This window comes from Stigmatopora nigra, chromosome 23 (assembly GCF_051989575.1).
Source record: "Stigmatopora nigra isolate UIUO_SnigA chromosome 23, RoL_Snig_1.1, whole genome shotgun sequence".
In the NCBI taxonomy this organism is placed as follows: domain Eukaryota; kingdom Metazoa; phylum Chordata; class Actinopteri; order Syngnathiformes; family Syngnathidae; genus Stigmatopora; species Stigmatopora nigra.
In genome coordinates this window covers 5,962,668-5,983,880 of record NC_135530.1, presented here as the reverse complement: position 1 = coordinate 5,983,880, position 21,213 = coordinate 5,962,668, and the positions used below count along the sequence as shown (strand labels likewise).

The following is a 21,213-nucleotide window of genomic DNA, read 5'->3' as shown; positions in this document are numbered from 1 at the left end:
TTTAGTCAACCATTGTGTCTTCTGTAGATGTCCAAACCGTTGGACTGAATGTCTGCAAGCGATAAACTCATCACTTGGTCGTTTTTATCCCGCAGGTCAGTTCCTGCTGGAGCAGTCACGACTGGTCGAGGCCGCAGAGATGGCGGAGAGGGCCGCCCAGTTGGAAAGCACAGAGTTCGACGTGGTCTTCAGCGCGGCGCACATGCTCAGGTCCGTGCCCGCCACCACGTCTGTCCAGGATGTTATCAATGTGGCCTTGACGGGGGTATTCTTTTCAGACAAGCTATTTTGAACGAGGCAGCAGAGAGGCAGTACCAGCGCGCGGCCGGCCTAAGACCAGATGTGAGTACGAGGTTTGCGGAAAACGTCTGTCAGTCATTTCTGATTGGGGATTTTGACTTTTACAGGAATTCTGGGGTGGCACACCAAAACTAAAAGCCATCATTTCCTGAAATGAATGACTAGTCTCAATTTGAATAACTATTACTGCTACAACGTGTTGGAGTTATTCTGTAATACTATTATATTTATATATATTTATATTTCTATATATATATATGTATATATATATATATATATATATATATATATATATATATATATATATATATATATATATATATATATATATATATATATATATATATATATATATATATATATATATATATATATATATATATATATATATATATATATATATATATATATATATATACATATATATACATATATATATACATATATATATATACATATATATATACATATATATATATACATATATATATATATACATATATATATATATATATATATATATATATATATATATATATATATATATATATATATATATATATATATATATATATATATATATATATATATATATATATATATATATATATATATATATATATACATTTTTTATATACATCATCATATACTATATATATATCATATACTTTTTTTTTGTTTCAGTACCCGGCGGCTCTCATGAACCTGGGCGCCATCCTCCACCTGAACGGAAAGCTGACAGAGGCCGAGGATAACTATCTGCGAGCCCTGCGCCTCAAACCCGACGATGCCATCACGCGTTCCAACCTACGCAAGCTGTGGAACATCATGGAGAGGCAAGGGGTCCCCACCAGGATGGACCAACTTGACACTTGACTTAACAAGCAGAAAAACAATACAACTAAGAACTGAATATTTAATTTGTGACTGGAAGAAAACTGTAGTGCCAAAGCTTGTACGCCTTTTGTGCTCACAAAAAAATATTGCAATATGCCCGTAAGAACTCTTTACACACGTGCAGTTTCACGTGTGATGATATGTTAATTTATTAATATTTTGTTGACTTGTGAAAGCCAATGAATATGTCGCACTATGCGACTATGATGCAAAGAAACTGCTGTTTTTTATGCGAAAGTCATTAAATCATTTTTTTCAATATAAAGAGAAATGGCCCCCCAGAGTAAAGATTGTCACGCCTTTGTTTTGCAATAACTCAGAACCTTGTCTCTCAATATTATAGAAGGCAGTCAGCAAGTCTTAAGAATAAAAGACAAGTATCACTAAATCCATTAGTGGTAGAAAATGGTTCTCGGACGTTTGGTCGCCGCTCTTTTGGTCTCTCTTCGTCGCCAGTCTTTTGGTCGCTGGTCAAATGTACTTAGATATTGAACAGTACTTAGATATTAAACAGTATTTAGATATTAAACAGTATTTAGATATTAAACAGTACTTAGATATTAAACAGTATTTAGATATTAAACAGTACTTAGATATTAAACAGTTCTTGGATATTTAACAGTACTTGGATATTAAACAGTTATTGGATATTAAACAATACTTGGATATTAAACAGTACTTAGATATTAAACTCTCTCCCATGAATATAATTTTGAGAACTGGCGTCAACAGTGAACTATTTTACTGGCGACCAAAACACAGGTGACCAAAAGACCAGCGACCAAACGTCCGGTCACAGTAGAAAACAATCAATTTCTCATGTTTGTGCAATTTAAATGAGAGTATGTCTCGCGTTCCATCTGCAAAATGGAACCTTTTGTCCAGAATAAAAATGTTTGCCAACAAAGTTTTTGGTGAAACTTGCACATTGAATATTATATATTGAATTGAATTGGATAACTTTATTCATCCCATATTGGGTAAAGTTCATTGTGGCAGTACCAAGTGTGATTAGACAGGAAAAACAAAGCAAAAGCACAAAGCAAATGGGATCACCAAGAATCACCAAATCAAATCATCAAGACAGAAATCAGCAAAAACACAAGATGCGCAAGAGTGGACAGAAACTACCGCCGCTGGCTGCAGCTAAAACGGTCTTCTGACTTACTGTAACTTCACGCATCTGCCAGGAAATCATGGTTCGTGAATTTCAGAAGCTTCTCCTCAGATGTGGTTTGTTTTCATTTCCAGCGGCCAATAGGGACAATCACCTGTCAATTTTATTGCCTCACGTGATGCACACAAACATAAAAAATGAAATATTTCTGCCATGCTCCTCCCCATCACAATGGGCTACATTTAATGTAGTGGTGTCAAACATAAGGCCCGCGGGCCGGATCAGGCCCGCCTGGTGGTTTGGTACGGCCCCGGGGAAAAAAAGCTGCATTGTATAAAAATATATGAATTTTCTTTAAAATTTGTAGTTCTTGTATTATCCGCTTGGGGGCGCAGTGTTTTAGTACGTGCAGACAACATGAATTGACATGTTCTTATGTTATTCTCTTGTTCATAATATATTGTTTATAATGTAAAAGAAAAATTCTGTTAATAAACATTTTGATAATTGACTCATTATTTGCACTAATTATTAGTATTAGTGACTAATACAAAGGAAAACAAAGTGGGCTTATTGTTAGTTCTATGTAATTTTGCAATGAGTTTACTGGTCCGGCCCACTTGATCTCAAATTAAGATGTATTCGGCCCGCAGACTAATGGGAGTTTGACACCCCTGGGCTACAATCATCAACAGATCATTTATCTTTCCTTGAAGAACTTTTGAGGCCGCATTAGACATCATAATTGACTATTTGACTAAAATAATATAGAAATTCAACCAATCATTTACTGGAGGAGTATTTTTTAGGCCATTATGCATTCACTTGTAGAGAAACTGTGATCACTTTTGGAGAAACAAGAAAAATAAAGTTTGTCATACGCAAAATCTGCAGATATAATAATTTGCAAATGGAAAAAATACGTTTATTCGTCACACAATGTGCAATTTACAATAGACTTCTGCAGACATAGACTAAGTTTCTCTGAAACCATAGATGGACAAAGGGGAAAAAAAACGTTTATTCGTCACACAATGTGTAATTTACAATAGACTTCTGTAGACTAAGTTTCTCTGAAACCATAGTTGGACTATCACACCACCTTGTGGCAAATTTCTTTACTTCTTTCCCCCTCTCAGGAACATTGAACACTGAAAAGATAAAGAAATGAAACATCTCAACAAGATGAATAGCAATGGACGCATAGAGAAGCAGCATTCCATCCAAGCGTGTACATAGAGACCATTAAGATGTAGTGAAGGGGTGTCAAACATAGGGCCCGCGGGCCGGATCCGGCCCGTCTGGTGGTTTGGTATGGCCCGGGGAAGAAAGCGGCATTGTATAAAAAAATGTGAATTGTCTTTAAAATTTGTAGTTCTTGTATTATCCACTAGGGGCGCCGTATTTTAGTACATGCAGACAACATAATTGCTGTGAAAGTTATTCATTTGTTCAAATTGCTTTCCAGATGTTGAAAAACAGTGTTTTTAAGTTCCACAATGCTGGTACTAAATGTTTTTGGAGCATTGTTACTATTTCTGTGATCAGTTTTATGTACAACACACTTAAATATATGTTTAACTGTGTAAAAGTGTTGTTAAAATTGCACATACTTAATTTATGTTCTTATGTTATTCTCTTGTTCATAATATATTGTTCATAATATAAAAGGAAAATTCTGTTAATAAACATTTTGATAATTTACTCATTTTTTGCACTAATTATTAGTATTAGTAACTAATACAAGGGAAAAAAAGTGGGCTTATTTTTAGTTCTATGTAATTTTGCAATGAGTTTACTGGTCCGGCCCGCTTGATCTCAAATTAAGCTGTATTCGGCCCTCAGACCAAAGGGAGTTTGACACCCCTGATGTAGTGGGTCAATATACAGTAAAAGTGCAAAAACGGCCACCAGAGTTTGCCAGTTTTGCTCCATTGCAGTTTTTTCCCTCATCACATTTTGCATCAGTGTCCCTCCGAACATATCAAAGTCCTGCCATGGTCCTCACCAAAGGCACTTAAAATCCTTCACGCTCCAAACTGGCACGGAATGGCGTTGCCAAGTCAGTAAAACTCAATCAGGTACTCCGGGTAGATCTGGTAACTGTCGAAAACCACGTAGATCTTGGGGTTAGCCGTGTCGTCCACGCAGCTGTCGAAGAAGTTGGTGAGGCTGGTATCCTTGGAGGGTGGGCGGCAGTATTGCGGCTGGCCTAGAGTGTACTCGCCCACTAGCACTCTGGCTAAGAACATGCTCTTGTAGGGCGGCTCGCTGGCAAAAATAGCCGGCGCCATCCCGTGGCGCTGTAGATTGCTGTTATGCTTGCTGGTGTTGTGACAGAACTTGCTGGAATACTTGGCATCCCGGGCAAAGTAGCTGCCTGAGGAGGTAGAAATGTAGTCCTTGGAATTATCAAGTCATGCGGCGAAATCGTACCTTTGCCGTAGACGTCCCCGTTGCTTCCAGTGAGCCGCCAGTCAAAGTTGAACATGCATATGGCCTGGATGTTGTTGCGGCCCGTGCCGTGGAAAAGCATGCGCTCCTCAATATCCAGAGCACGTTTCACTTTTCTCAGCTGCGTTTTCTTCCTTTGGAAAAGCCATGTAGACACAAGCATGAAGAGGGGGCAGAAAAAAATATAATACAGACTCTCCCCTACTTACAAACGAGTTAGATTCCAAGCGCTTGTTCATAAGTTGAAATGGTTCAAATTGAAGTTGATTCAGTGCTATATTTTGTATTAGAATTTATGTTTAAGGCCTATATAAGTATATTGAAGGTTTATATAAGTGTATTTGTATGTTTAAGGCTTGTATAAGTAACCAGTATTGGTTTGTACTGAAAAAAAAACATTTAAAATAAAATGGAGAGAATACATACAGTACTGTATACATACATTAGATTTACAAGAAACTGGCCGAAAGAAGCTATCTAATGACGATTGCCCAGTTTTCTTCTTTTTGTCATCATGAATGATGCGTAAGCACTGTATGGCATCATTCAATTGATTTGCAACGTTCAATATTTGAGTCCTGCTGCTCCATCTTTCTGTTTATAAATGGTACTGACGGTCGGGGGAACGATTCAAGTTGTATTCCCGTGCAACGCTCACCATATTCTCACGCGCATCAAGCTTCTTTATTATTTCCACTTTGGTTTCAAATGAAATGGTTTGCCTCTTCCTTGCACCTCCCTCACTTTTCAGCCTTTCGCTTTTCACCAACCATATTGAATCATGGATGCACCAGATATTTGATGATAGAAATGAAAAAGATACTTGGCGCACTGGAGATACGTTCACGCACTTCCGCACTGCAACGAACTGGACAGAGGAAGGTGGATACAAGGAGAGTTCTCACAGTGCCAGGCGTCGGTATTAGCGGCGTAAAGAAGCACTACTCGGAAAAAGCCGCGCAATACAAAATCAAACTTACCAACATTTTTCGACATAAACACAATTTGCAGACATGTTCGTATGTACCGTTTGTTCGTAAGTTGAAAGTTCGTAAGTAGGGAAGGGTCTGTACACCAAGTCTCCCACAAATTCACCGACCTGCAGAAAAACTCCCACAAGTCCAAGTTTTGGATCCTCTGAATGGCCTTGATGGGTCGATCCATGGTCCGTTCATACAGCCTGGCCACTTCTTTAAACTCATTGGTGTCTCTGCCCAACAGGACGAGCTGTTGCACAGGAGAGAAAGCCTGTGTGGATTTCATACCTCCGCAGACATTCTGTGTGCATTTCTCAACTACAAAAGAGCGGCACAATACACAAATACACGACTATAAGGCGCACTTAAAAGTCTTAAATTCTCTCCAAAATAGACAGTGCGCCTTATAATCCAGTGCGCCTTATATATGGAAAAAACAGAAAACCAAAAACGAAAAACCACCACTGTCGGATATTAAAAAAACACAAACGCCAGAACTGAAACAATACTGTCAAATATGCAGATGCCATCTTACTTTACAAAATCTTCCATCATATAGCTCCTCCCCCACTGCAATATTTTGTACAAAAAAATCCAAAACATCAACAATGGCTGGCTCTAGAGGTGACTGTGTAGCGAGTGCTTCATACCTGGAAGTCAATAGCAATTACCGTATTTTCACGACTATAAGGTGCACTTAAAAGTCTTAAATTTTCTGCAAAATAGACAGTGCGCCTTATAATACAGTGCGCCTTATAATACAGTGCGCCTTATAATACAGTGCACCTTATAATACAATGCGCCTTATATATGGAAAAAAATGTCATTCGTTGAGGGTGCACCTTATAATGCGGTGTGCCTTATAGTCATGAAAATACGGTACCTGAAAAGGCTCATCGGTGTTAATCCTCTCCCAGTGACAGGGCACGGGCAAAGCCAGGTTGTCGCAAATGAACCTAAAGATAAAGCCAGGGGGGTTAAAGACCTGAGAGGAAGACGTGGTGGCGCCAGGCAGAACGCCGTCCTGACCTGAAACTGGTGGCCGAGTGGAGGGAGCGCTTGATTGGTCGCTGAGCACCCGTCGTCAGGTTGACCTGTCTCATGACTACCGGGATATGAAACATGAGCGACGGGCGGGCTCGATTGACACGTCCGGTCAACCGTCGTACCCGAGAAATTGAGGCGGTACGTGTACTTGGCTGTGTAGAACTCCATGACGCCACGCTGGTTCCGGTTGTAACACTGTTCGATTTGAGCGCTGGTCACCGAGCAGTCGGCGCTCGGGTCCATCTGTCATCACACAAAGGCGAGGTTGAGAATACAAAAAAATGCATTACATTCACAAACTAGTCATTTTTCATCCATTACTGTGGTCAAACCAGCGGATGTTTGCTTTTTCCTGCTAAAATGAGCGGATGCTCAAAACCGTCTGCCCACTTAGTCCAACCATTACTGTAATTCCATTCAAAACAGAAGAATGGCGACGTAGTGGCTATTTCCGTGAGTGTGTACTCACTTTAAACCCTCAAAAATACTCTCAAAAGTCAATAATATAGCACAGTATAGATCATAATTTAAAAATTCAGAATTCTTACCGGATAAATAGCCAAATAGGTTATTTGACCGGTTACCGGCTAAATAGCCCCTGGGGACTACTTGACAGGCTAAGCCTCAGGGGTGTCAAACTCCCTTTGGTCTGCGGGACGAATACAGCTTAATTTGAGATCAAGCGGGCCGGACCAGTAAACTCATTGCAAAATTACATAGAACTAACAATAAGTCCACTTTTTTCCTTTGTATTAGTCACTAATACTAATAATTAGTGCAAAGAAAGAGTAAATTATCAAAATTTTTATTAACAGAATTTTCCTTTTACATTATGAACAATATATTATCAACAAGAGAATAAAATATATAAAGTATGTGCAATTTTAACAACACTTTTACACAGTTAAACATATATTTAAGTATGTTGTACATAAAACTGATCACAGAAACAGTAACAATATTCCAAAAACATTTAGTACCAGCATTGTGGAACTTAAAAACACTGTTTTTCAACATCTGGAAAGCAATTTGAACAAATGAATAACTTTCACAGCAATTATGTTGTCTGCATGTACTAAAACACTGCGCCCCTAGCGGATAATACAAGAACTACACATATTAAAGAAAATTCATATATATTTTATACAATGCAGCTTTCTACCCCGGGCCGCACCAAACCACCAGACGGGCCAGATCCGGCCCTCAGGCCCTATGTTTGACACCCCTGGGCTAAAGCAGACATGGGCAAACTACGGCCCGCCAACGTTGTCCAAAATGTTTTTTTTTCCCCAAAGAAAGTGTGATCCATGCGTTGACCTCTATCATACCTCAAACATGTGCCACACCCCACATTCGGCCAGGTAGAACCAGTACCAGTTGGGCTCTAGGGTGTCCATTTCCTCCATGTCAGAAGACTGAGACTCATCCTCGGCGATTCTGGTGGTCAGCATGATGTCAATCCATATATTTCACAAGAAGACACCGTCTGCTACTGAGACGTCGGTGGACCAGCGTGGGATTTGATGGGGTCTAGTCGGGCCATGTAGCTTCCTGGAGGATATCCGAAGGATAAAAGGGAAAAAGGATACGTGGATAAAAGCTGCTGTTTTCATCCTCCACGTTCTTCTTCTTTGTCTAATGATCAACTACAGACTAAAAGCACGCATCGCGTTGTGCTGCTCCCTTGTGGAGCAAAATCAGACCTAAAAATATTGACTGGAGAAAAAAAATTCTCATTTCACCTCATTTTCTGAACCGCATTAAACTCATTAGGGTCGCACGGGGTGTTGGAGCCAATTCCAGCTGTCACCACGCCCGTGACCGGTCATTTGGTCGCTAGCCTTTTGGTCGCAGGTCAAATATCCTTAGATATTAAACAGTATTTAGATATTAAACAGTACTTAGATATTAAATAGTACTTAGATATTAAACAGTACTTAAATATTAAACAGTACTTAGATATTAAACAGTACTTAGATATTAAACAGTACTTAGATATTAAACAGTATTTAGATATTAAACAGTACTTAGATATTAAACAGTACTTAGACATTAAACAGTACTTGGATATTAAACAGTACTTGGATATTAAACAGTACTTGGATATTAAACAGTACTTGGATATTAAACAGTACTTGGATATTAAACAGTACTTAGATATTAAACAGTACTTAGATATTAAACAGTACTTAGAAATTAAACAGTACTTAGATATTAAACAGTACTTAGATATTAAACAGTACTTAGATATTAAACAGTACTTAGATATTAAAGAGTACTTGGATATTAAACAGTTATTGGATATTAAACAATACTTGGATATTAAACAGTACTTAGATATTAAACACTCTCTCTCATGAATATAATTTTGAGAGCTGGCTTCAACAGTAAACTCACTGTCACCATTTGACCGGCGACCAAAAGACCGGCGACCAAAATACCGGCGACCAAAAAGACCGGCGACCAAAAGACCGGCGACCAAAAGACCAGCGACCAAAAGACCAGCGACCAAACGTCCGAGCACCCTCCAGTCTAGAGGCGGGGGGACACCCCGAATCAGTCGCCAGCCAATCGCAGGAAACGAGACAAAGGACTACCAACAGCCCATTTTTGGTTGTTTTTAATCCTCGCAACATCCCCCAGAAAAAAAAGTCATTACATTGCTCCATCACCCATGCCGAATGGGAGCAAACCTTCTATTTTCACTTATCCCCAATTCACCTCCATAACCCTTCCGTCTCGACCAACTTTGGTTTCGGATTACATCCGTAAAAAAAGAGGCTTTATGAGAATGAATTCTTTTTCAAGCCTCAAAAGCTTGAAAAAAAAAAAAATCACGAGAAGAGAATTAGTGCTTTTGTGTGTGTTATTTTGCCCAGATTGATATTATATAAACGGGGAAAAAGAGGCAACTTACTACTCTTGGTAGTGTCTGGTATAGCACAAATCATATCATATAAATGTGCTGAACTAATGTATTTTCTCCTCTTTTTACTTTAATGATGCACAAATGATGCATTCCAAGCAGCACAATTCCTCCTTGTGTTAGCCATGCATTGACTTTCTCCCCGTCTCTCTTTTTCCTCCCCCCCAGATTTGCACATCCTCTAACGACACACCCCATTTCACAAGACTTTTTCCCACTGTTAGCTTTTGCCCATTCCTTCACTCGTGGAGGCTTCCAGCCAGGGTCCACTGCAAACTGGTACGTTTGACATCTTATTTCTCACAATTAGAACACACTCCTTATATCTGATTTCATATACTGTTAATTGCCTCATGGCTGTATATATATATATATTTTTTTTTTAAAATGATACAGCAATTGTAGTGCTTCCAAAAGTAATATTGACTCTGAAATATGGATAAAACACAAGAAATGTTGTGAGTGCAGAAATTATTAAGATCTTTGTTATTTGTGTACAACAGAATCAAGGCAACATGACTGGAGAAATAACCGGAGGGGGTCCCACCAGACAGTCTGATCCAAACAAATTAGACACAGATGGAGGGGGAACAAGTAGGGGCCAATGGACCAATAAGTGGGATTTTTTGTTCTCTATGACGGGGGTGATCATCAGCCTGGGAAACGTGTGGCGCTTTCCTTATCTGTGCTTCAAGAATGGTGGAGGTGAGACCGTCTGAGCGAGTACGTGCGTGGGAGTTATGGGGGGGGGGGGGGGGGGTGAACGCTGAACCCCATTGTTCAGCCAAATCACTTCAAGATGTTGGATTCTATCTCATAAAAACACAAAGCATTTTCTTCAAATTTCACGAGCCCTGTGGTTGTATTGCGCGTCAAATGTAAAATGCTTGGCTTCCTAGCTTGTATTTGATTGGACGTCCATCGCCATGGGTGCTCGGACGTTTGGTCGCTGGTCTTGTAGTCGCCGTTAGGGTTAGGGTTGTCAATATACTTAGATATTAAACCCTAACCCAAACCCTAACATTAACCCACTTAGATATTAAACCCTAAGCCTAAACCTAACCCACTTAGATATTAAACCCTAACCCACTTAGATATTAAACCCTAACCCTAACCCATCTAGATCTTAAACCCTAACCCTAATCCATCTAGATATTAAACCCTAACCCTAACCCACTTAGATATTAAACCCTAACCCTATCCCACTTAGATATTAAACCTTAACCCACTTAGATATTAAACCCTAACCCACTTAGATATTAAACCCTAACCCTAACCCACTTAGATATTAAACCCTAACCCTAACACACTTAGATTTTAAACCCTAACCTTAACCCACTTAGAAATTAAACCCTAACCCTAACCAACTTAGATATTAAACCCTAACCCACTTAGATATTAAACCCTAACCCTAACCCACTTAGATATTAAACCCTAACCCACTTAGATATTAAACCCTAACTCTAACTCTAACCCTTACTCTAACCCTAGCCCTAACCCTAACGGCTTCCAAAAGACCAGCGACCAAACGTCCAGTCTCGATCGCCATGGATGGCAGTAACTACATCCACCATCTGTTGAATTTCCCCCAGGAGTCTTCCTCATTCCATACTTCCTATTCCTGGCCTTGGGCGGGATTCCCATCTTCTTCCTTGAGACAGCGCTAGGCCAGTATACCGGTCAAAGCACTGTCACAGCCTGGAGGAAGATTTGCCCCATGTTCCAGGGTGAGTGAAACGCACAACAAGGCCGTGATTTGTTGAATAAATTCAGAAAGGTAATGCGCAGTTGTCATGGTAAACATTTGTGGCCCTCGTGACAAACACAGTCATTAAAAGAGTCTTTGTCAACAAGGAGGGATCATTCTTCTTTTCAAAAAAACATGTGGCCAACATTAGTTTGTGTACTATGTTGTAGGCGTGGGGGTGGCCTCACTCATCATTGTCATCTACCAGAACATCTATTACATCGTAGTCCTGGCATGGATCCTCTTCTATTTATTCAGCTCCTTCCAGAGCCCGCTGCCTTGGTCCACGTGCGAAAACTGGTGGAACACCGGTGAGGAACATCTGCCTTTCATTAAAGCTAGGCCCACTAGAACAGGGGTAGGGAACCTATGGCTCGGAAGCCATATATGGCTCTTTCCATGGGTTCTAATGGCTCTCCACTAACCTGAGAGGTAAAATATACAAATTACTGGTGAGAGAACTGAGTCCCGAATGCACTAATAGTAGCAATACTGGCGTTGACCTAATCTCTAGCACCACTTCAATCCTAATTTTGTTTTCCATTCATCTTCCGCAAGCATAATCTCATTGATACTGATTGATTAACAACAGGATAACAATGTTGTCGAAATAATTCGGAGACTTTTTGTACTTTAAAAGTGGTGAAATGACCAAAAAAAAAAATACACTTTCATATATTTTTACTTTTCAATTCTGAGAATGTCTCTCAAGAAATAACATTATAAAATAGGACTTGTTTATGACTCTCTCTGTTAAAAAGGTTCCCAACCCCTGCCCTAGAACATGGCTAATCTTCACATTCAAATCAAAAACCACCTGCCGCACCTTTCCCACAGATTATTGTCACGACCGATTGAGCCAGTACGCTAACCCACATGCGTTCCACCCTGACGCCAACTGGTCCTTCCTCAACAACATGAGCACCTACGATTACTTCGACAACTTGAGCGAAATGTAAGTTGTCAACCCGTGGATGGTGCACCCTTTTCTGACCTTCTCTTACGGCTTAAGTATCAGGATTCTGCAGGGGCAGAATTCCAAGATAAACAAAAAGGGGAGAAAGGTAGCCAAAATTTTCGGACTTGGATCAGCACCAAAGAAGAATGCTCATAAATTTGTAGCATGACTTGGATCTTCACCAATTTACATTTTGGGGAGATTTCTATCCAGCATGTTTAGCAATCCCATGCATGACACGTGAAATGCAAAAAACAGGATTGTGATTTTAGGTTAACCATTCTTGTTGGTGCTCGGACGTTTGGTCGCTGGTCTTTTGGTCGCTGGTATTTTTGGTCGCCAAACAAATGTTCTTAGATATTAAACCAGGGGTGGGCAAACTTTTTGAGCCCGGGGGCCACATTGACTTTAAAAATTTGACAGACCAAGATACGATACATATAAAAAAGTGCATCTGTTAACAGTACATATGAAACAAAAAGAGAAAAAAAAGGACTAAAGTATTAACATACTCATCACTCCTCATTAAAGGAAAAAGTATAAAGTACAAAGAAAAGTAAAAGAGAATGTATTAGGAAATATTAAAATGTTATTTTAAAAAAAGATAGGGGGGCTGTAAAACACGAAAAACAAATAGGAGTGGACAGAGCTACTGCCAATGGCTTCCGCGTGACGGCGCCATCTTGGGAAAAAAAAACATTATTTGGACAACGTTGGCGGGCCGTAGTTTGCCCATGTGCGTATTGAACACTACTTAGATATTAAACTCTCTCTCTCATGAATATAATTTTGAGAGCTGGCTTCAACAGTAAACTCTCTGTCACCATTTGACCGGCGACCAAAAGACCGGCGACCAAAAGACCGGCGACCAAAAGACCGGCGACCAAAAGACCGGCGACCAAAAGACCGGCGACCAAAAGACCGGCGACCAAAAGACCGGCGACCAAAAGACCAGCGACCAAAAGACCGGCGACCAAAAGACCGGCGACCAAAAGACCGGCGACCAAAAGACCGGCGACCAAAAGACCGGCGACCAAAAGACCGGCGACCAAAAGACCGACGAGCAAAAGACCGCCGACCAAAAAACCGACAAACAAAAGACCGGCAACCAACAGACCGGCGACCAAAAGACCGGCAAACAAAAGACCGACGACCAAAATACCCGCGACCAAAATACCCGCGACCAAACATCCGGTCACGTTCTGTTTGAATCCCGATTCCACTGTATCTCCGCAGATCCCTGAACGAAACTTTCCTGATGGTCAAATCAGCCGAGGAGGAATTCTGGACGTGAGTAGAAAAGCCCTCACTGGTTTTTGTTTTCACGCTACATTGACTTGTATACATGGATGAGAGCGGCAAAGGGGCCCTGAGTAGGAAATATTTTGATGTGATCCAGCTGCTCTACCAAAGCATGGAACCCTTTACTGGCTCTTCTACATGTTTCAATGATTTAGTCAACATGTGGAGTTCCTGGCTCCATTTATCGTCGCTTTCATGTGTTATATAATGTACCATGAATTGATGGATTTATTGACAGCGTGTTCCGTTTGTGTGTTTCGCAAAGCAATCGCGTGTTGAGAATGTCCGAGTCCATGTCACTCGGCAAAGTACATTGGGACCTGGCCCTGTGTCTTCTTCTGGCCTGGATCGTATGCTACTTCTGCATTTGGAAGGGGATTAAATACACGGGCAAGGTTAGGAATTGATATTTTCATATTTAAGCTTTCCCACTTGCGTATATTTGTTCTCATATGTACGCCGCTTCAAATATGGCGTGGTGAAAAGAAATCTGAATATTTGAGGCGCTATTTTTTAGGTGGTGTACTTAACAGCAAGCATCCCGTACCTGCTACTCCTCATCCTCTTTTTCCGAGGGGTGTCGCTGCCCGGTGCTGGCGAGGGATTAAAATTCTATCTCTTGCCTGATATTAACCGTCTGGGTAATGCAAATGTAAGACACACACATACACACACACACGTTGACAAAGTAACAGCCGATAGAAAATGGTGGGAAATGCACTTCTCTCGTTGCGTTAACAACAAATACATCAAATGTTGTTGTGTGCTTAACCCAGTCCCAAAACGCTAGTTCTGTTGTAAAAGTCGATTTTTACTTTCTACGGACAAGGGTTGACATGTGCTCGCTTTTCGGGGTGCTCGGACATTTGGTCGCCGGTCTTTTGGTCTCCGGTCAAATGGTGATAGAAAGTTTACTGTTGAAACCAGCTCTCAAAATTATATTCATGAGAGAGAGTTTAATATCTAAGAGAGAGAGTTTAATATCTAAGTACTGTTTAATATCTAAGAGAGAGAGAGTTTAATATCTAAGTACTGTTTAATATCCAAGTACTGTTGAATATGTAAGAGAGAGAGTTTAATATGTAAGAGAGAGAGTTTAATATGTAAGAGAGAGAGTTTAATATCTAAGTACTGTTTAATATCCAAGTACTGTTTAATATTCAAGTACTGTTTGATATCTAAGAGAAAGAGTTTAATATCTAAGAGAGAGAGAGAGTTTAATATCTAAGAGAGAGAGTTTAATATCTAAGTACTGTTTAATATCCAAGTACTGTTTAATATCTAAGATAGAGAGTTTAATATCTAAGATAGAGAGTTTAATATCTAAGATAGAGAGTTTAATATCTAAGTACTGTTTAATATCCAAGTACTGTTTAATATTCAAGTACTGTTTGATATCTAAGAGAAAGAGTTTAATATCTAAGAGAGAGAGAGAGTTTAATATCTAAGAGAGAGAGTTTAATATCTAAGTACTGTTTAATATCCAAGTACTGTTTAATATCTAAGATAGAGAGTTTAATATCTAAGATAGAGAGTTTAATATCTAAGATAGAGAGTTTAATATCTAAGATAGAGAGTTTAATATCTAAGATAGAGAGTTTAATATCTAAGTACTGTTTAATATCCAAGTACTGTTTAATATCCAAGTACTGTTTAATATCTAAGTACTGTTTAATATCCAAGTACTGTTTAATATCCAAGTACTGTTTAATATCTAAGTACTGTTTAATATCTAAGTACTGTTTAGGTACTTTTGACCGGCGACCAAACGTCCGGTCACGGCTTTTCGGAGTTAAAAAAGATTGGACGACCATTCCAGACAGTTTTAGGCCGCCAATCACTTAAAGCCCCTCATCAGGTTGCCTAAAACTCGTCCTGCTTTGGTCCTCCTGCCTCGTTTCCGCTCACAAGCTTTCTCTCCCGACAAGAAAACAAACAGAGAAAGTGATCTGGTATTTGTCAAGCGTCCCGGGGCCTCCCAAGCCTGAAAGTATGTCATTACTACTAAATGCCTAACCCCAAGAGGGGAATAACGCTCTGTACACTGGTGGACGAATGGCATGCTTGAGCACAATAGGAACATGTGTTCCAAGATTCAAAGAGGAGGTTCAAGGCCTCAGATGGCTGAAACGGATAACTTGAAATGTAGTAAAATTGAGGCAAACCATCTGATAACTTCATGTCTTTTATTGTTACGCCTTGTCTAGGTTTGGCTGGACGCCGGCACTCAGGTGTTTTTCTCCTATGCAGTCTGCCAGGGAGTTTTAACATCTCTTGGAAGCTACAACAAGTACAACAATAATTGCTACAGGTATTAAAGTACAGGCGCTACTACCACGTTTCAAGTGATATGATTAGTACTCACCAGTATGTGTCCGGGAACAGGGATTGCGTGGCACTCTGTCTTCTGAACAGCGTGACGAGCATCTTCTGCGGTTTTGTGGTCTTTTCCGTCTTGGGCTTCATGGCACACGGTTTGGACGTGGGGATCGAGGAGATCGTTCAAAGCGGTGGGTTCAATTCTTCGCATTTGTGTCGGCGTAGCAGCAATCGTATGGCGCGCAATAAATAAAATCCACATTTTTATTATTACCGTATTTTCACGACTATAAGGCGTATCGCATTATAAGGTGCACCCTCAATGAATGACATTTTTTCCATACATAAGGCGCACCGGATTATAAGGCGCACTGTCTATTTTGGAGAAAATTTAAGACTTAAGTGTGCCTTATAGTCGTGAAAATATGGTCATTGGTATTGACTTCCAGGTATGAAGCACTCACTACACAGTCACCTCTAGAGCCAGCCATTGTTGATCTTTTGGATTTTTTTGTATAAAATCTTGCAGTGGGGGAGGAGCTATATGATGGAAGATTTTGTAAACTAAGATGGCATCTGCATATTTAACAGTATTGTTTCAGTTCCGGCGTTTTTGTTTTTTTTAATATCCTACAGTGGTGGTTTTCCATTGTTGCTTTTCTGTTTTTTCCATATATAAGGCTCACTGGATTATAGGGCGCACTGTCTATTTTGGAGAAATTTAAGACTTTTAAGTGCGCCTTATAGTCGTGAAAATACGGTATATTTTTTTTACCCCTTTCCCCATGATGGCGCCGTTTAAGCGGCAGCCAGTGACAGTAGCTCTGTCCACTCTTATGTTTTTCATGTTTTACAGCATGTATTACATGAAAAATTAGAGGGAACATTGACATGCACCTGCTTATGGCAGGTGTGATACTGGTGTGCCCATAGCGAGCAATGATAATGTCGCTCACACTGGTACTCAGTGCGCTATGGGAGCTTGTTTTTCTGTCCAGATCAACGAAAAATTACAGGGAACATTGATGCCAAAAAAATCTGTCTTTCATCAGGTCCGGGTTTGGCCTTTATCACCTATCCCAAAGCCCTCTCGATGCTACCCGGTTCCACTTTTTGGACCGTTCTCTTCTTCCTCGTGATGCTCTTTCTGGGTTTGGACACTCAGGTAATTCAAGTCACAGACTGTGTGAAGACCCCGATAAAAAGTGTGGCTGTTTTCACCTGACAGTTTTTGTGCGTGGAAAGCCTGGCGACGTCCCTGATGGACGTATTCCCCCGACTACTGAGGAAGCGTTATGCTCGGGAGATCCTGGTTCTGGTGATTGCCGGTGTCTGCTTCCTGTTGGGCCTACCACTTATCACTGAGGTGTTACAACTCGCTGCAATGTGTGGTTTTTGTGTGAAATGTTTTTTGAACTTGAATTTTCAGAGAGGTGCGAAGAATTTTGAAAACCAATTCATTTTTCTCAAAAGATGAGTGTTGTATTGTAGATCTGGAACCATTTTGACAGAGAGAAGCAGTAACAATTCATATGTTTAAATGTTATTTCTTGAGAGCAATACTCAGAGTTTAAAAGTCAAAATACAGGAACATTTGTGCTTTTTTTGTAATTTCAACACTGAAAGTAGACAAAAATTGCACTTGAACAGCATTTGAACAACAATGTTACGCTGTTCCTAATCGTGACCGGACGTTTGGTGGCCGATCTTTTGGTCGCCGGTCTTTTGGTCCCTTTTGGTCGCCGGTCAAATGTACTTAGATATTAAACAGTACTTAGATATTAAACTCTCTCTCTCATGAATATTATTTTGAGAGCTGGTTTCAACAGTAAATTCAACAGTAATTTGACCAGCGACCAAAAGACCGGCGACCAAAAGGGACCAAAAGACTGGTGACCAAAAGACTGGTGACCAAAAGACTGGTGACCAAAAGACTGGCGACCAGAAGACCGGCGACCAAAAGACCGGCGACCAAACGTCCGAGCACCATTGCTAATCACTGAGTATTAATGAGTGTATACATTCACAAGCTAATAAAAATTTAAGGAAATATGATGACGACAACTGCCCTTGAGGCCATCAGAAAGAAACATATATAACTTGTGAGCCATAGGTTCACCAATACTATTCCTTTCTATTTTAAAGGGAGGGATCATGCTCTTCCACCTGATTGACAGCTTTGGACCAAGTGGTACGAGTCTGCTCATCATCGGTTGCTTTGAGAGCATCGTCATCGGCTGGGTGTACGGTAGGTGACCTCCTCGAGATACTTGGACGTTTGGTTGCCTGTCTTTTGGTCGCCAGTCTTTTGGTCGCCAGTCTTTTGGTCGCCAGTCTTTTGGTCGCCAGTCTTTTGGTCGCCTGTCTTTTGGTCGCCAGTCTTTTGGTCGCCAGTCTTTTGGTCGCCAGTCTTTTGGTCGCCAGTCTTTTGGTCGCCAGTCTTTTGGTCGCCAGTCTTTTGGTCGCCAGTCTTTTGGTCGCCAGTCTTTTGGTCGCCAGTCTTTTGGTCGCCAGTCTTTTGGTCGCCAGTCTTTTGGTCGTCAGTCTTTTGGTCGCCAGTCTTTTGGTCGCCAGTCTTTTGGTCTTTTAGGGTCCCCGATCAAATGGTGACAGAGAGTTTAATGTTGAAACCAGCTCTCATGATTATACACATGAGAGAGTTTAATATCTAAGAGAGAGAGTTTAATATCTAAGTACTGTTTAATATCTAAGTACTGTTTAATATCTAAGTACATTTGACCGCCGACCAAAAGACCGGCGACCAAAAGACAGGTGACCAAACGTCCGGTCACGCCTCAACAAGTTAGCAAATGGAGCCATTTGAAACCATCGCAGGTGCCGATCGTTTCCTGGACAACATCGAGGACATGATCGGCTACCGGCCGTCAGTGGCCATCAAGTACTGCTGGTTGTTCATCACGCCACTCCTTTGCATTGTGAGTGTTTTTCCTCATATGGTTCCCTGTCTCAAGGCCGCCATATGATTGTCTCAATAATTTCAGGTCACCATGCTGTGCGACCTGGTCAATACGCACTCATTGATGGTGTACGACTACCGAATGGGCACGTGGGCCTTACCAGTGGGGGCCTTGCTCATCCTCACGCCGCTCATCTGCATCCCGGGGTTCATCCTTATTACTTTGTGGAGGGTGAGTGCTCGCCACCCGTAAATGGACGCTGTAGGTGTGCTCCATAGGTATTCACAGTTCCTCTCTTCTCATCCAATCAGACTCCCCGCGGCATGACGACGCCATCTTCCGACCTACGGCAAGCGAAACCTCACAACCCCGTTTTAACGGTGTGCGGCAGAGTCATCCACAGATCCGACCGTGCTCGAGAACGTGATGACAAAATGGCGGCGAGGGAAGTCACGGGGGTTTAACGGGATGACGGGAAGAAATGTTTTTTGCAGAGATGCAGGACTTCAAAAGAGGCTCTTTTTTTTACACAATTAATTAGTAGTAGATGATCACATTTCAGTGTCATGTACGTACATATTGTAAACAATGTTTTATCTTCTTGCTGACAGTGTCACAGACCTCTTATCTGTGAGATGCTTTCTAACCCTTAAAATGTAATCAGTGTATAGTGTACTGTTTATATATCTGTGACGTAATCAATCAGTGCCGCACACTCATTGTTTGGCATGACGCCGAGACCACTCGTGTGTGTATGATGTGACGATTGATTCGGGACCATTATCCCTGGTGCCCCCATGCTTGTTCACATGCTGGACTATACGACACCTTCATGCAAATGCATTTTGTACAGTTTGTGATCAATTGTATAAACTTCAAACTCTTCAAATTTAAAACTTGTTTGTGCTCCTTTTGTGTTTGATAAACAGAGGATGGATTGCTTGCTAGTTGCCTTAGCGAACAAAATTGTATTTTTAATGAGGTTCTTGACATAAATACATGTGTTAAATGCAGCACGTAAAAGTAACCTACGACTATTCTAATAAATATTTTCTATTTTCTATATGTATGTATATATGTATACACGTTTATGTACACACACACACACACACACACACACATATATATATATATATATATATATATATATATATATATATATATATATATATATATATATATATATATATATATATATATATATATATATATATATATATATATACACACACATATATATGTATATATACACATATATACTCACACACACATATATACACATATATATACACATATATATACTCACACACACATATATACACATATATATACACATATATATACTCACACACACATATATACACATATATATACACATATATACATATATATACACACATATATATACACATATATACATATATATACACATATATACACACACACACATATATATATATATATATATATATATATATATATATATATATATATACACACATACACATATATATATACACACACACATATATGTACACACATATACACACACACATATATACACACATATACACATATATATATATACACACATATACACATATATATATACACACATATATACACACACACATATATATATATACACACATATATACACACACACATATATATATATATATATACACACATATATACACACATATATACACATATGTATACACATATATATATATTTAAGAAATCCTTCTGCAAAGGCAAAATGGAGAGAAATGAATACAATTCTACTATAGCAAATACTTGGCATAATAAGCATATTCTGAGTACACTACCATGTCTTATAATACAAAGCATATAAAAGGTGTCTCAAGGCCAATTCCTTTAAAAGAAGAGTGAGCGCTGGCACGAACTGACTTTAAAACAACATTGAGGAGCTTAACGAGTTCTCTGCATTATCGCCAACGTCTCGCAGCAAGATGGCCGCCCGACTCGCAACTGTCAAAGCCGTTTTACGTTGGTATGTTTACGTGACGCCGATGTGGGTCTTCATTCTGATTCAGCAATGTTGAGATGCCGCTGGCCAAGACATGAGCAAAAGTTCAAGTGAGAGTGACGGCTTTAGTCTTGTGATGTCATTAATTGGAAATGTATTTTCACACAGGCGCCCAGTTGTCTCTCAGCAGCATTGGGGCCTGGAACATTCGTGACCGCGGGGCAACGGTCTGCTCCTTAGACTTTGTGACTTCTTTCA

The 21,213-nt window shown here is 40.0% G+C and overlaps 3 protein-coding genes across 3 annotated transcripts in view; 2 read left to right on the top strand and 1 right to left on the bottom strand.

Annotated features, from left to right (window-relative positions):
- The window catches only part of LOC144181514 (protein O-mannosyl-transferase TMTC2-like), a 29,223-nt gene extending 26,482 nt beyond the window's left edge, over positions 1-2,741 (top strand). The window contains exons 10-12 of the mRNA XM_077710062.1: positions 96-210; positions 279-342; positions 985-2,741. Coding sequence (XP_077566188.1) covers positions 96-210; positions 279-342; positions 985-1,176 — 371 coding nt within the window. The 3' untranslated portion in view covers positions 1,177-2,741. The remainder of the gene's footprint in view (positions 1-95; positions 211-278; positions 343-984) is intronic.
- Positions 2,742-3,214: 473 nt separating this feature from the next.
- Positions 3,215-8,414, bottom strand: LOC144181543 (protein mono-ADP-ribosyltransferase PARP11-like). The gene is made up of 7 exons (XM_077710095.1): positions 8,121-8,414; positions 6,915-7,035; positions 6,775-6,850; positions 6,629-6,701; positions 5,868-5,995; positions 4,751-4,902; positions 3,215-4,694 (listed from the first exon to the last, which is right to left on the bottom strand). Exons 1-7 carry the CDS (start codon positions 8,241-8,243, stop codon positions 4,378-4,380), a joined length of 990 nt encoding a protein of 329 aa, XP_077566221.1. The 5' UTR covers positions 8,244-8,414; the 3' UTR covers positions 3,215-4,377.
- A 1,386-nt stretch (positions 8,415-9,800) lies between these two features.
- Positions 9,801-19,858, top strand: LOC144181259 (sodium- and chloride-dependent betaine transporter-like). Its single transcript, XM_077709642.1, has 16 exons — positions 9,801-9,997; positions 10,222-10,423; positions 11,311-11,445; positions 11,636-11,776; positions 12,303-12,420; positions 13,660-13,713; positions 13,991-14,120; positions 14,243-14,377; positions 15,933-16,036; positions 16,111-16,235; positions 17,097-17,209; positions 17,273-17,410; positions 18,190-18,292; positions 18,880-18,980; positions 19,047-19,193; positions 19,274-19,858. Exons 2-16 carry the CDS (start codon positions 10,234-10,236, stop codon positions 19,424-19,426), a joined length of 1,887 nt encoding a protein of 628 aa, XP_077565768.1. The 5' UTR covers positions 9,801-9,997; positions 10,222-10,233; the 3' UTR covers positions 19,427-19,858.
- Positions 19,859-21,213: the final 1,355 nt, after the last annotated feature.

What these genes read in the sequence shown, in the direction of transcription:
- LOC144181259 (XM_077709642.1), top strand. Translation starts at nt 10,234, where the DNA reads ATGACTGGAGAAATAACCGGAGGGGGTCCCACCAGACAGTCTGATCCA. An exon ending in GGATTAAATACACGGGCAAG is followed by an intron (nt 14,121 to 14,242) that starts GTTAGGAATTGA and finishes GCTATTTTTTAG; the next exon opens with GTGGTGTACTTAACAGCAAG. An exon ending in TTCTGGGTTTGGACACTCAG is followed by an intron (nt 17,210 to 17,272) that starts GTAATTCAAGTC and finishes TTCACCTGACAG; the next exon opens with TTTTTGTGCGTGGAAAGCCT.
- LOC144181543 (XM_077710095.1), bottom strand. Translation starts at nt 8,243, where the DNA reads ATGCTGACCACCAGAATCGCCGAGGATGAGTCTCAGTCTTCTGACATG. An exon ending in GGGTGTGGCACATGTTTGAG is followed by an intron (nt 7,036 to 8,120) that starts GTATGATAGAGG and finishes GTGTGATGACAG; the next exon opens with ATGGACCCGAGCGCCGACTG. An exon ending in CGGGGACGTCTACGGCAAAG is followed by an intron (nt 4,695 to 4,750) that starts GTACGATTTCGC and finishes CTACCTCCTCAG; the next exon opens with GCAGCTACTTTGCCCGGGAT.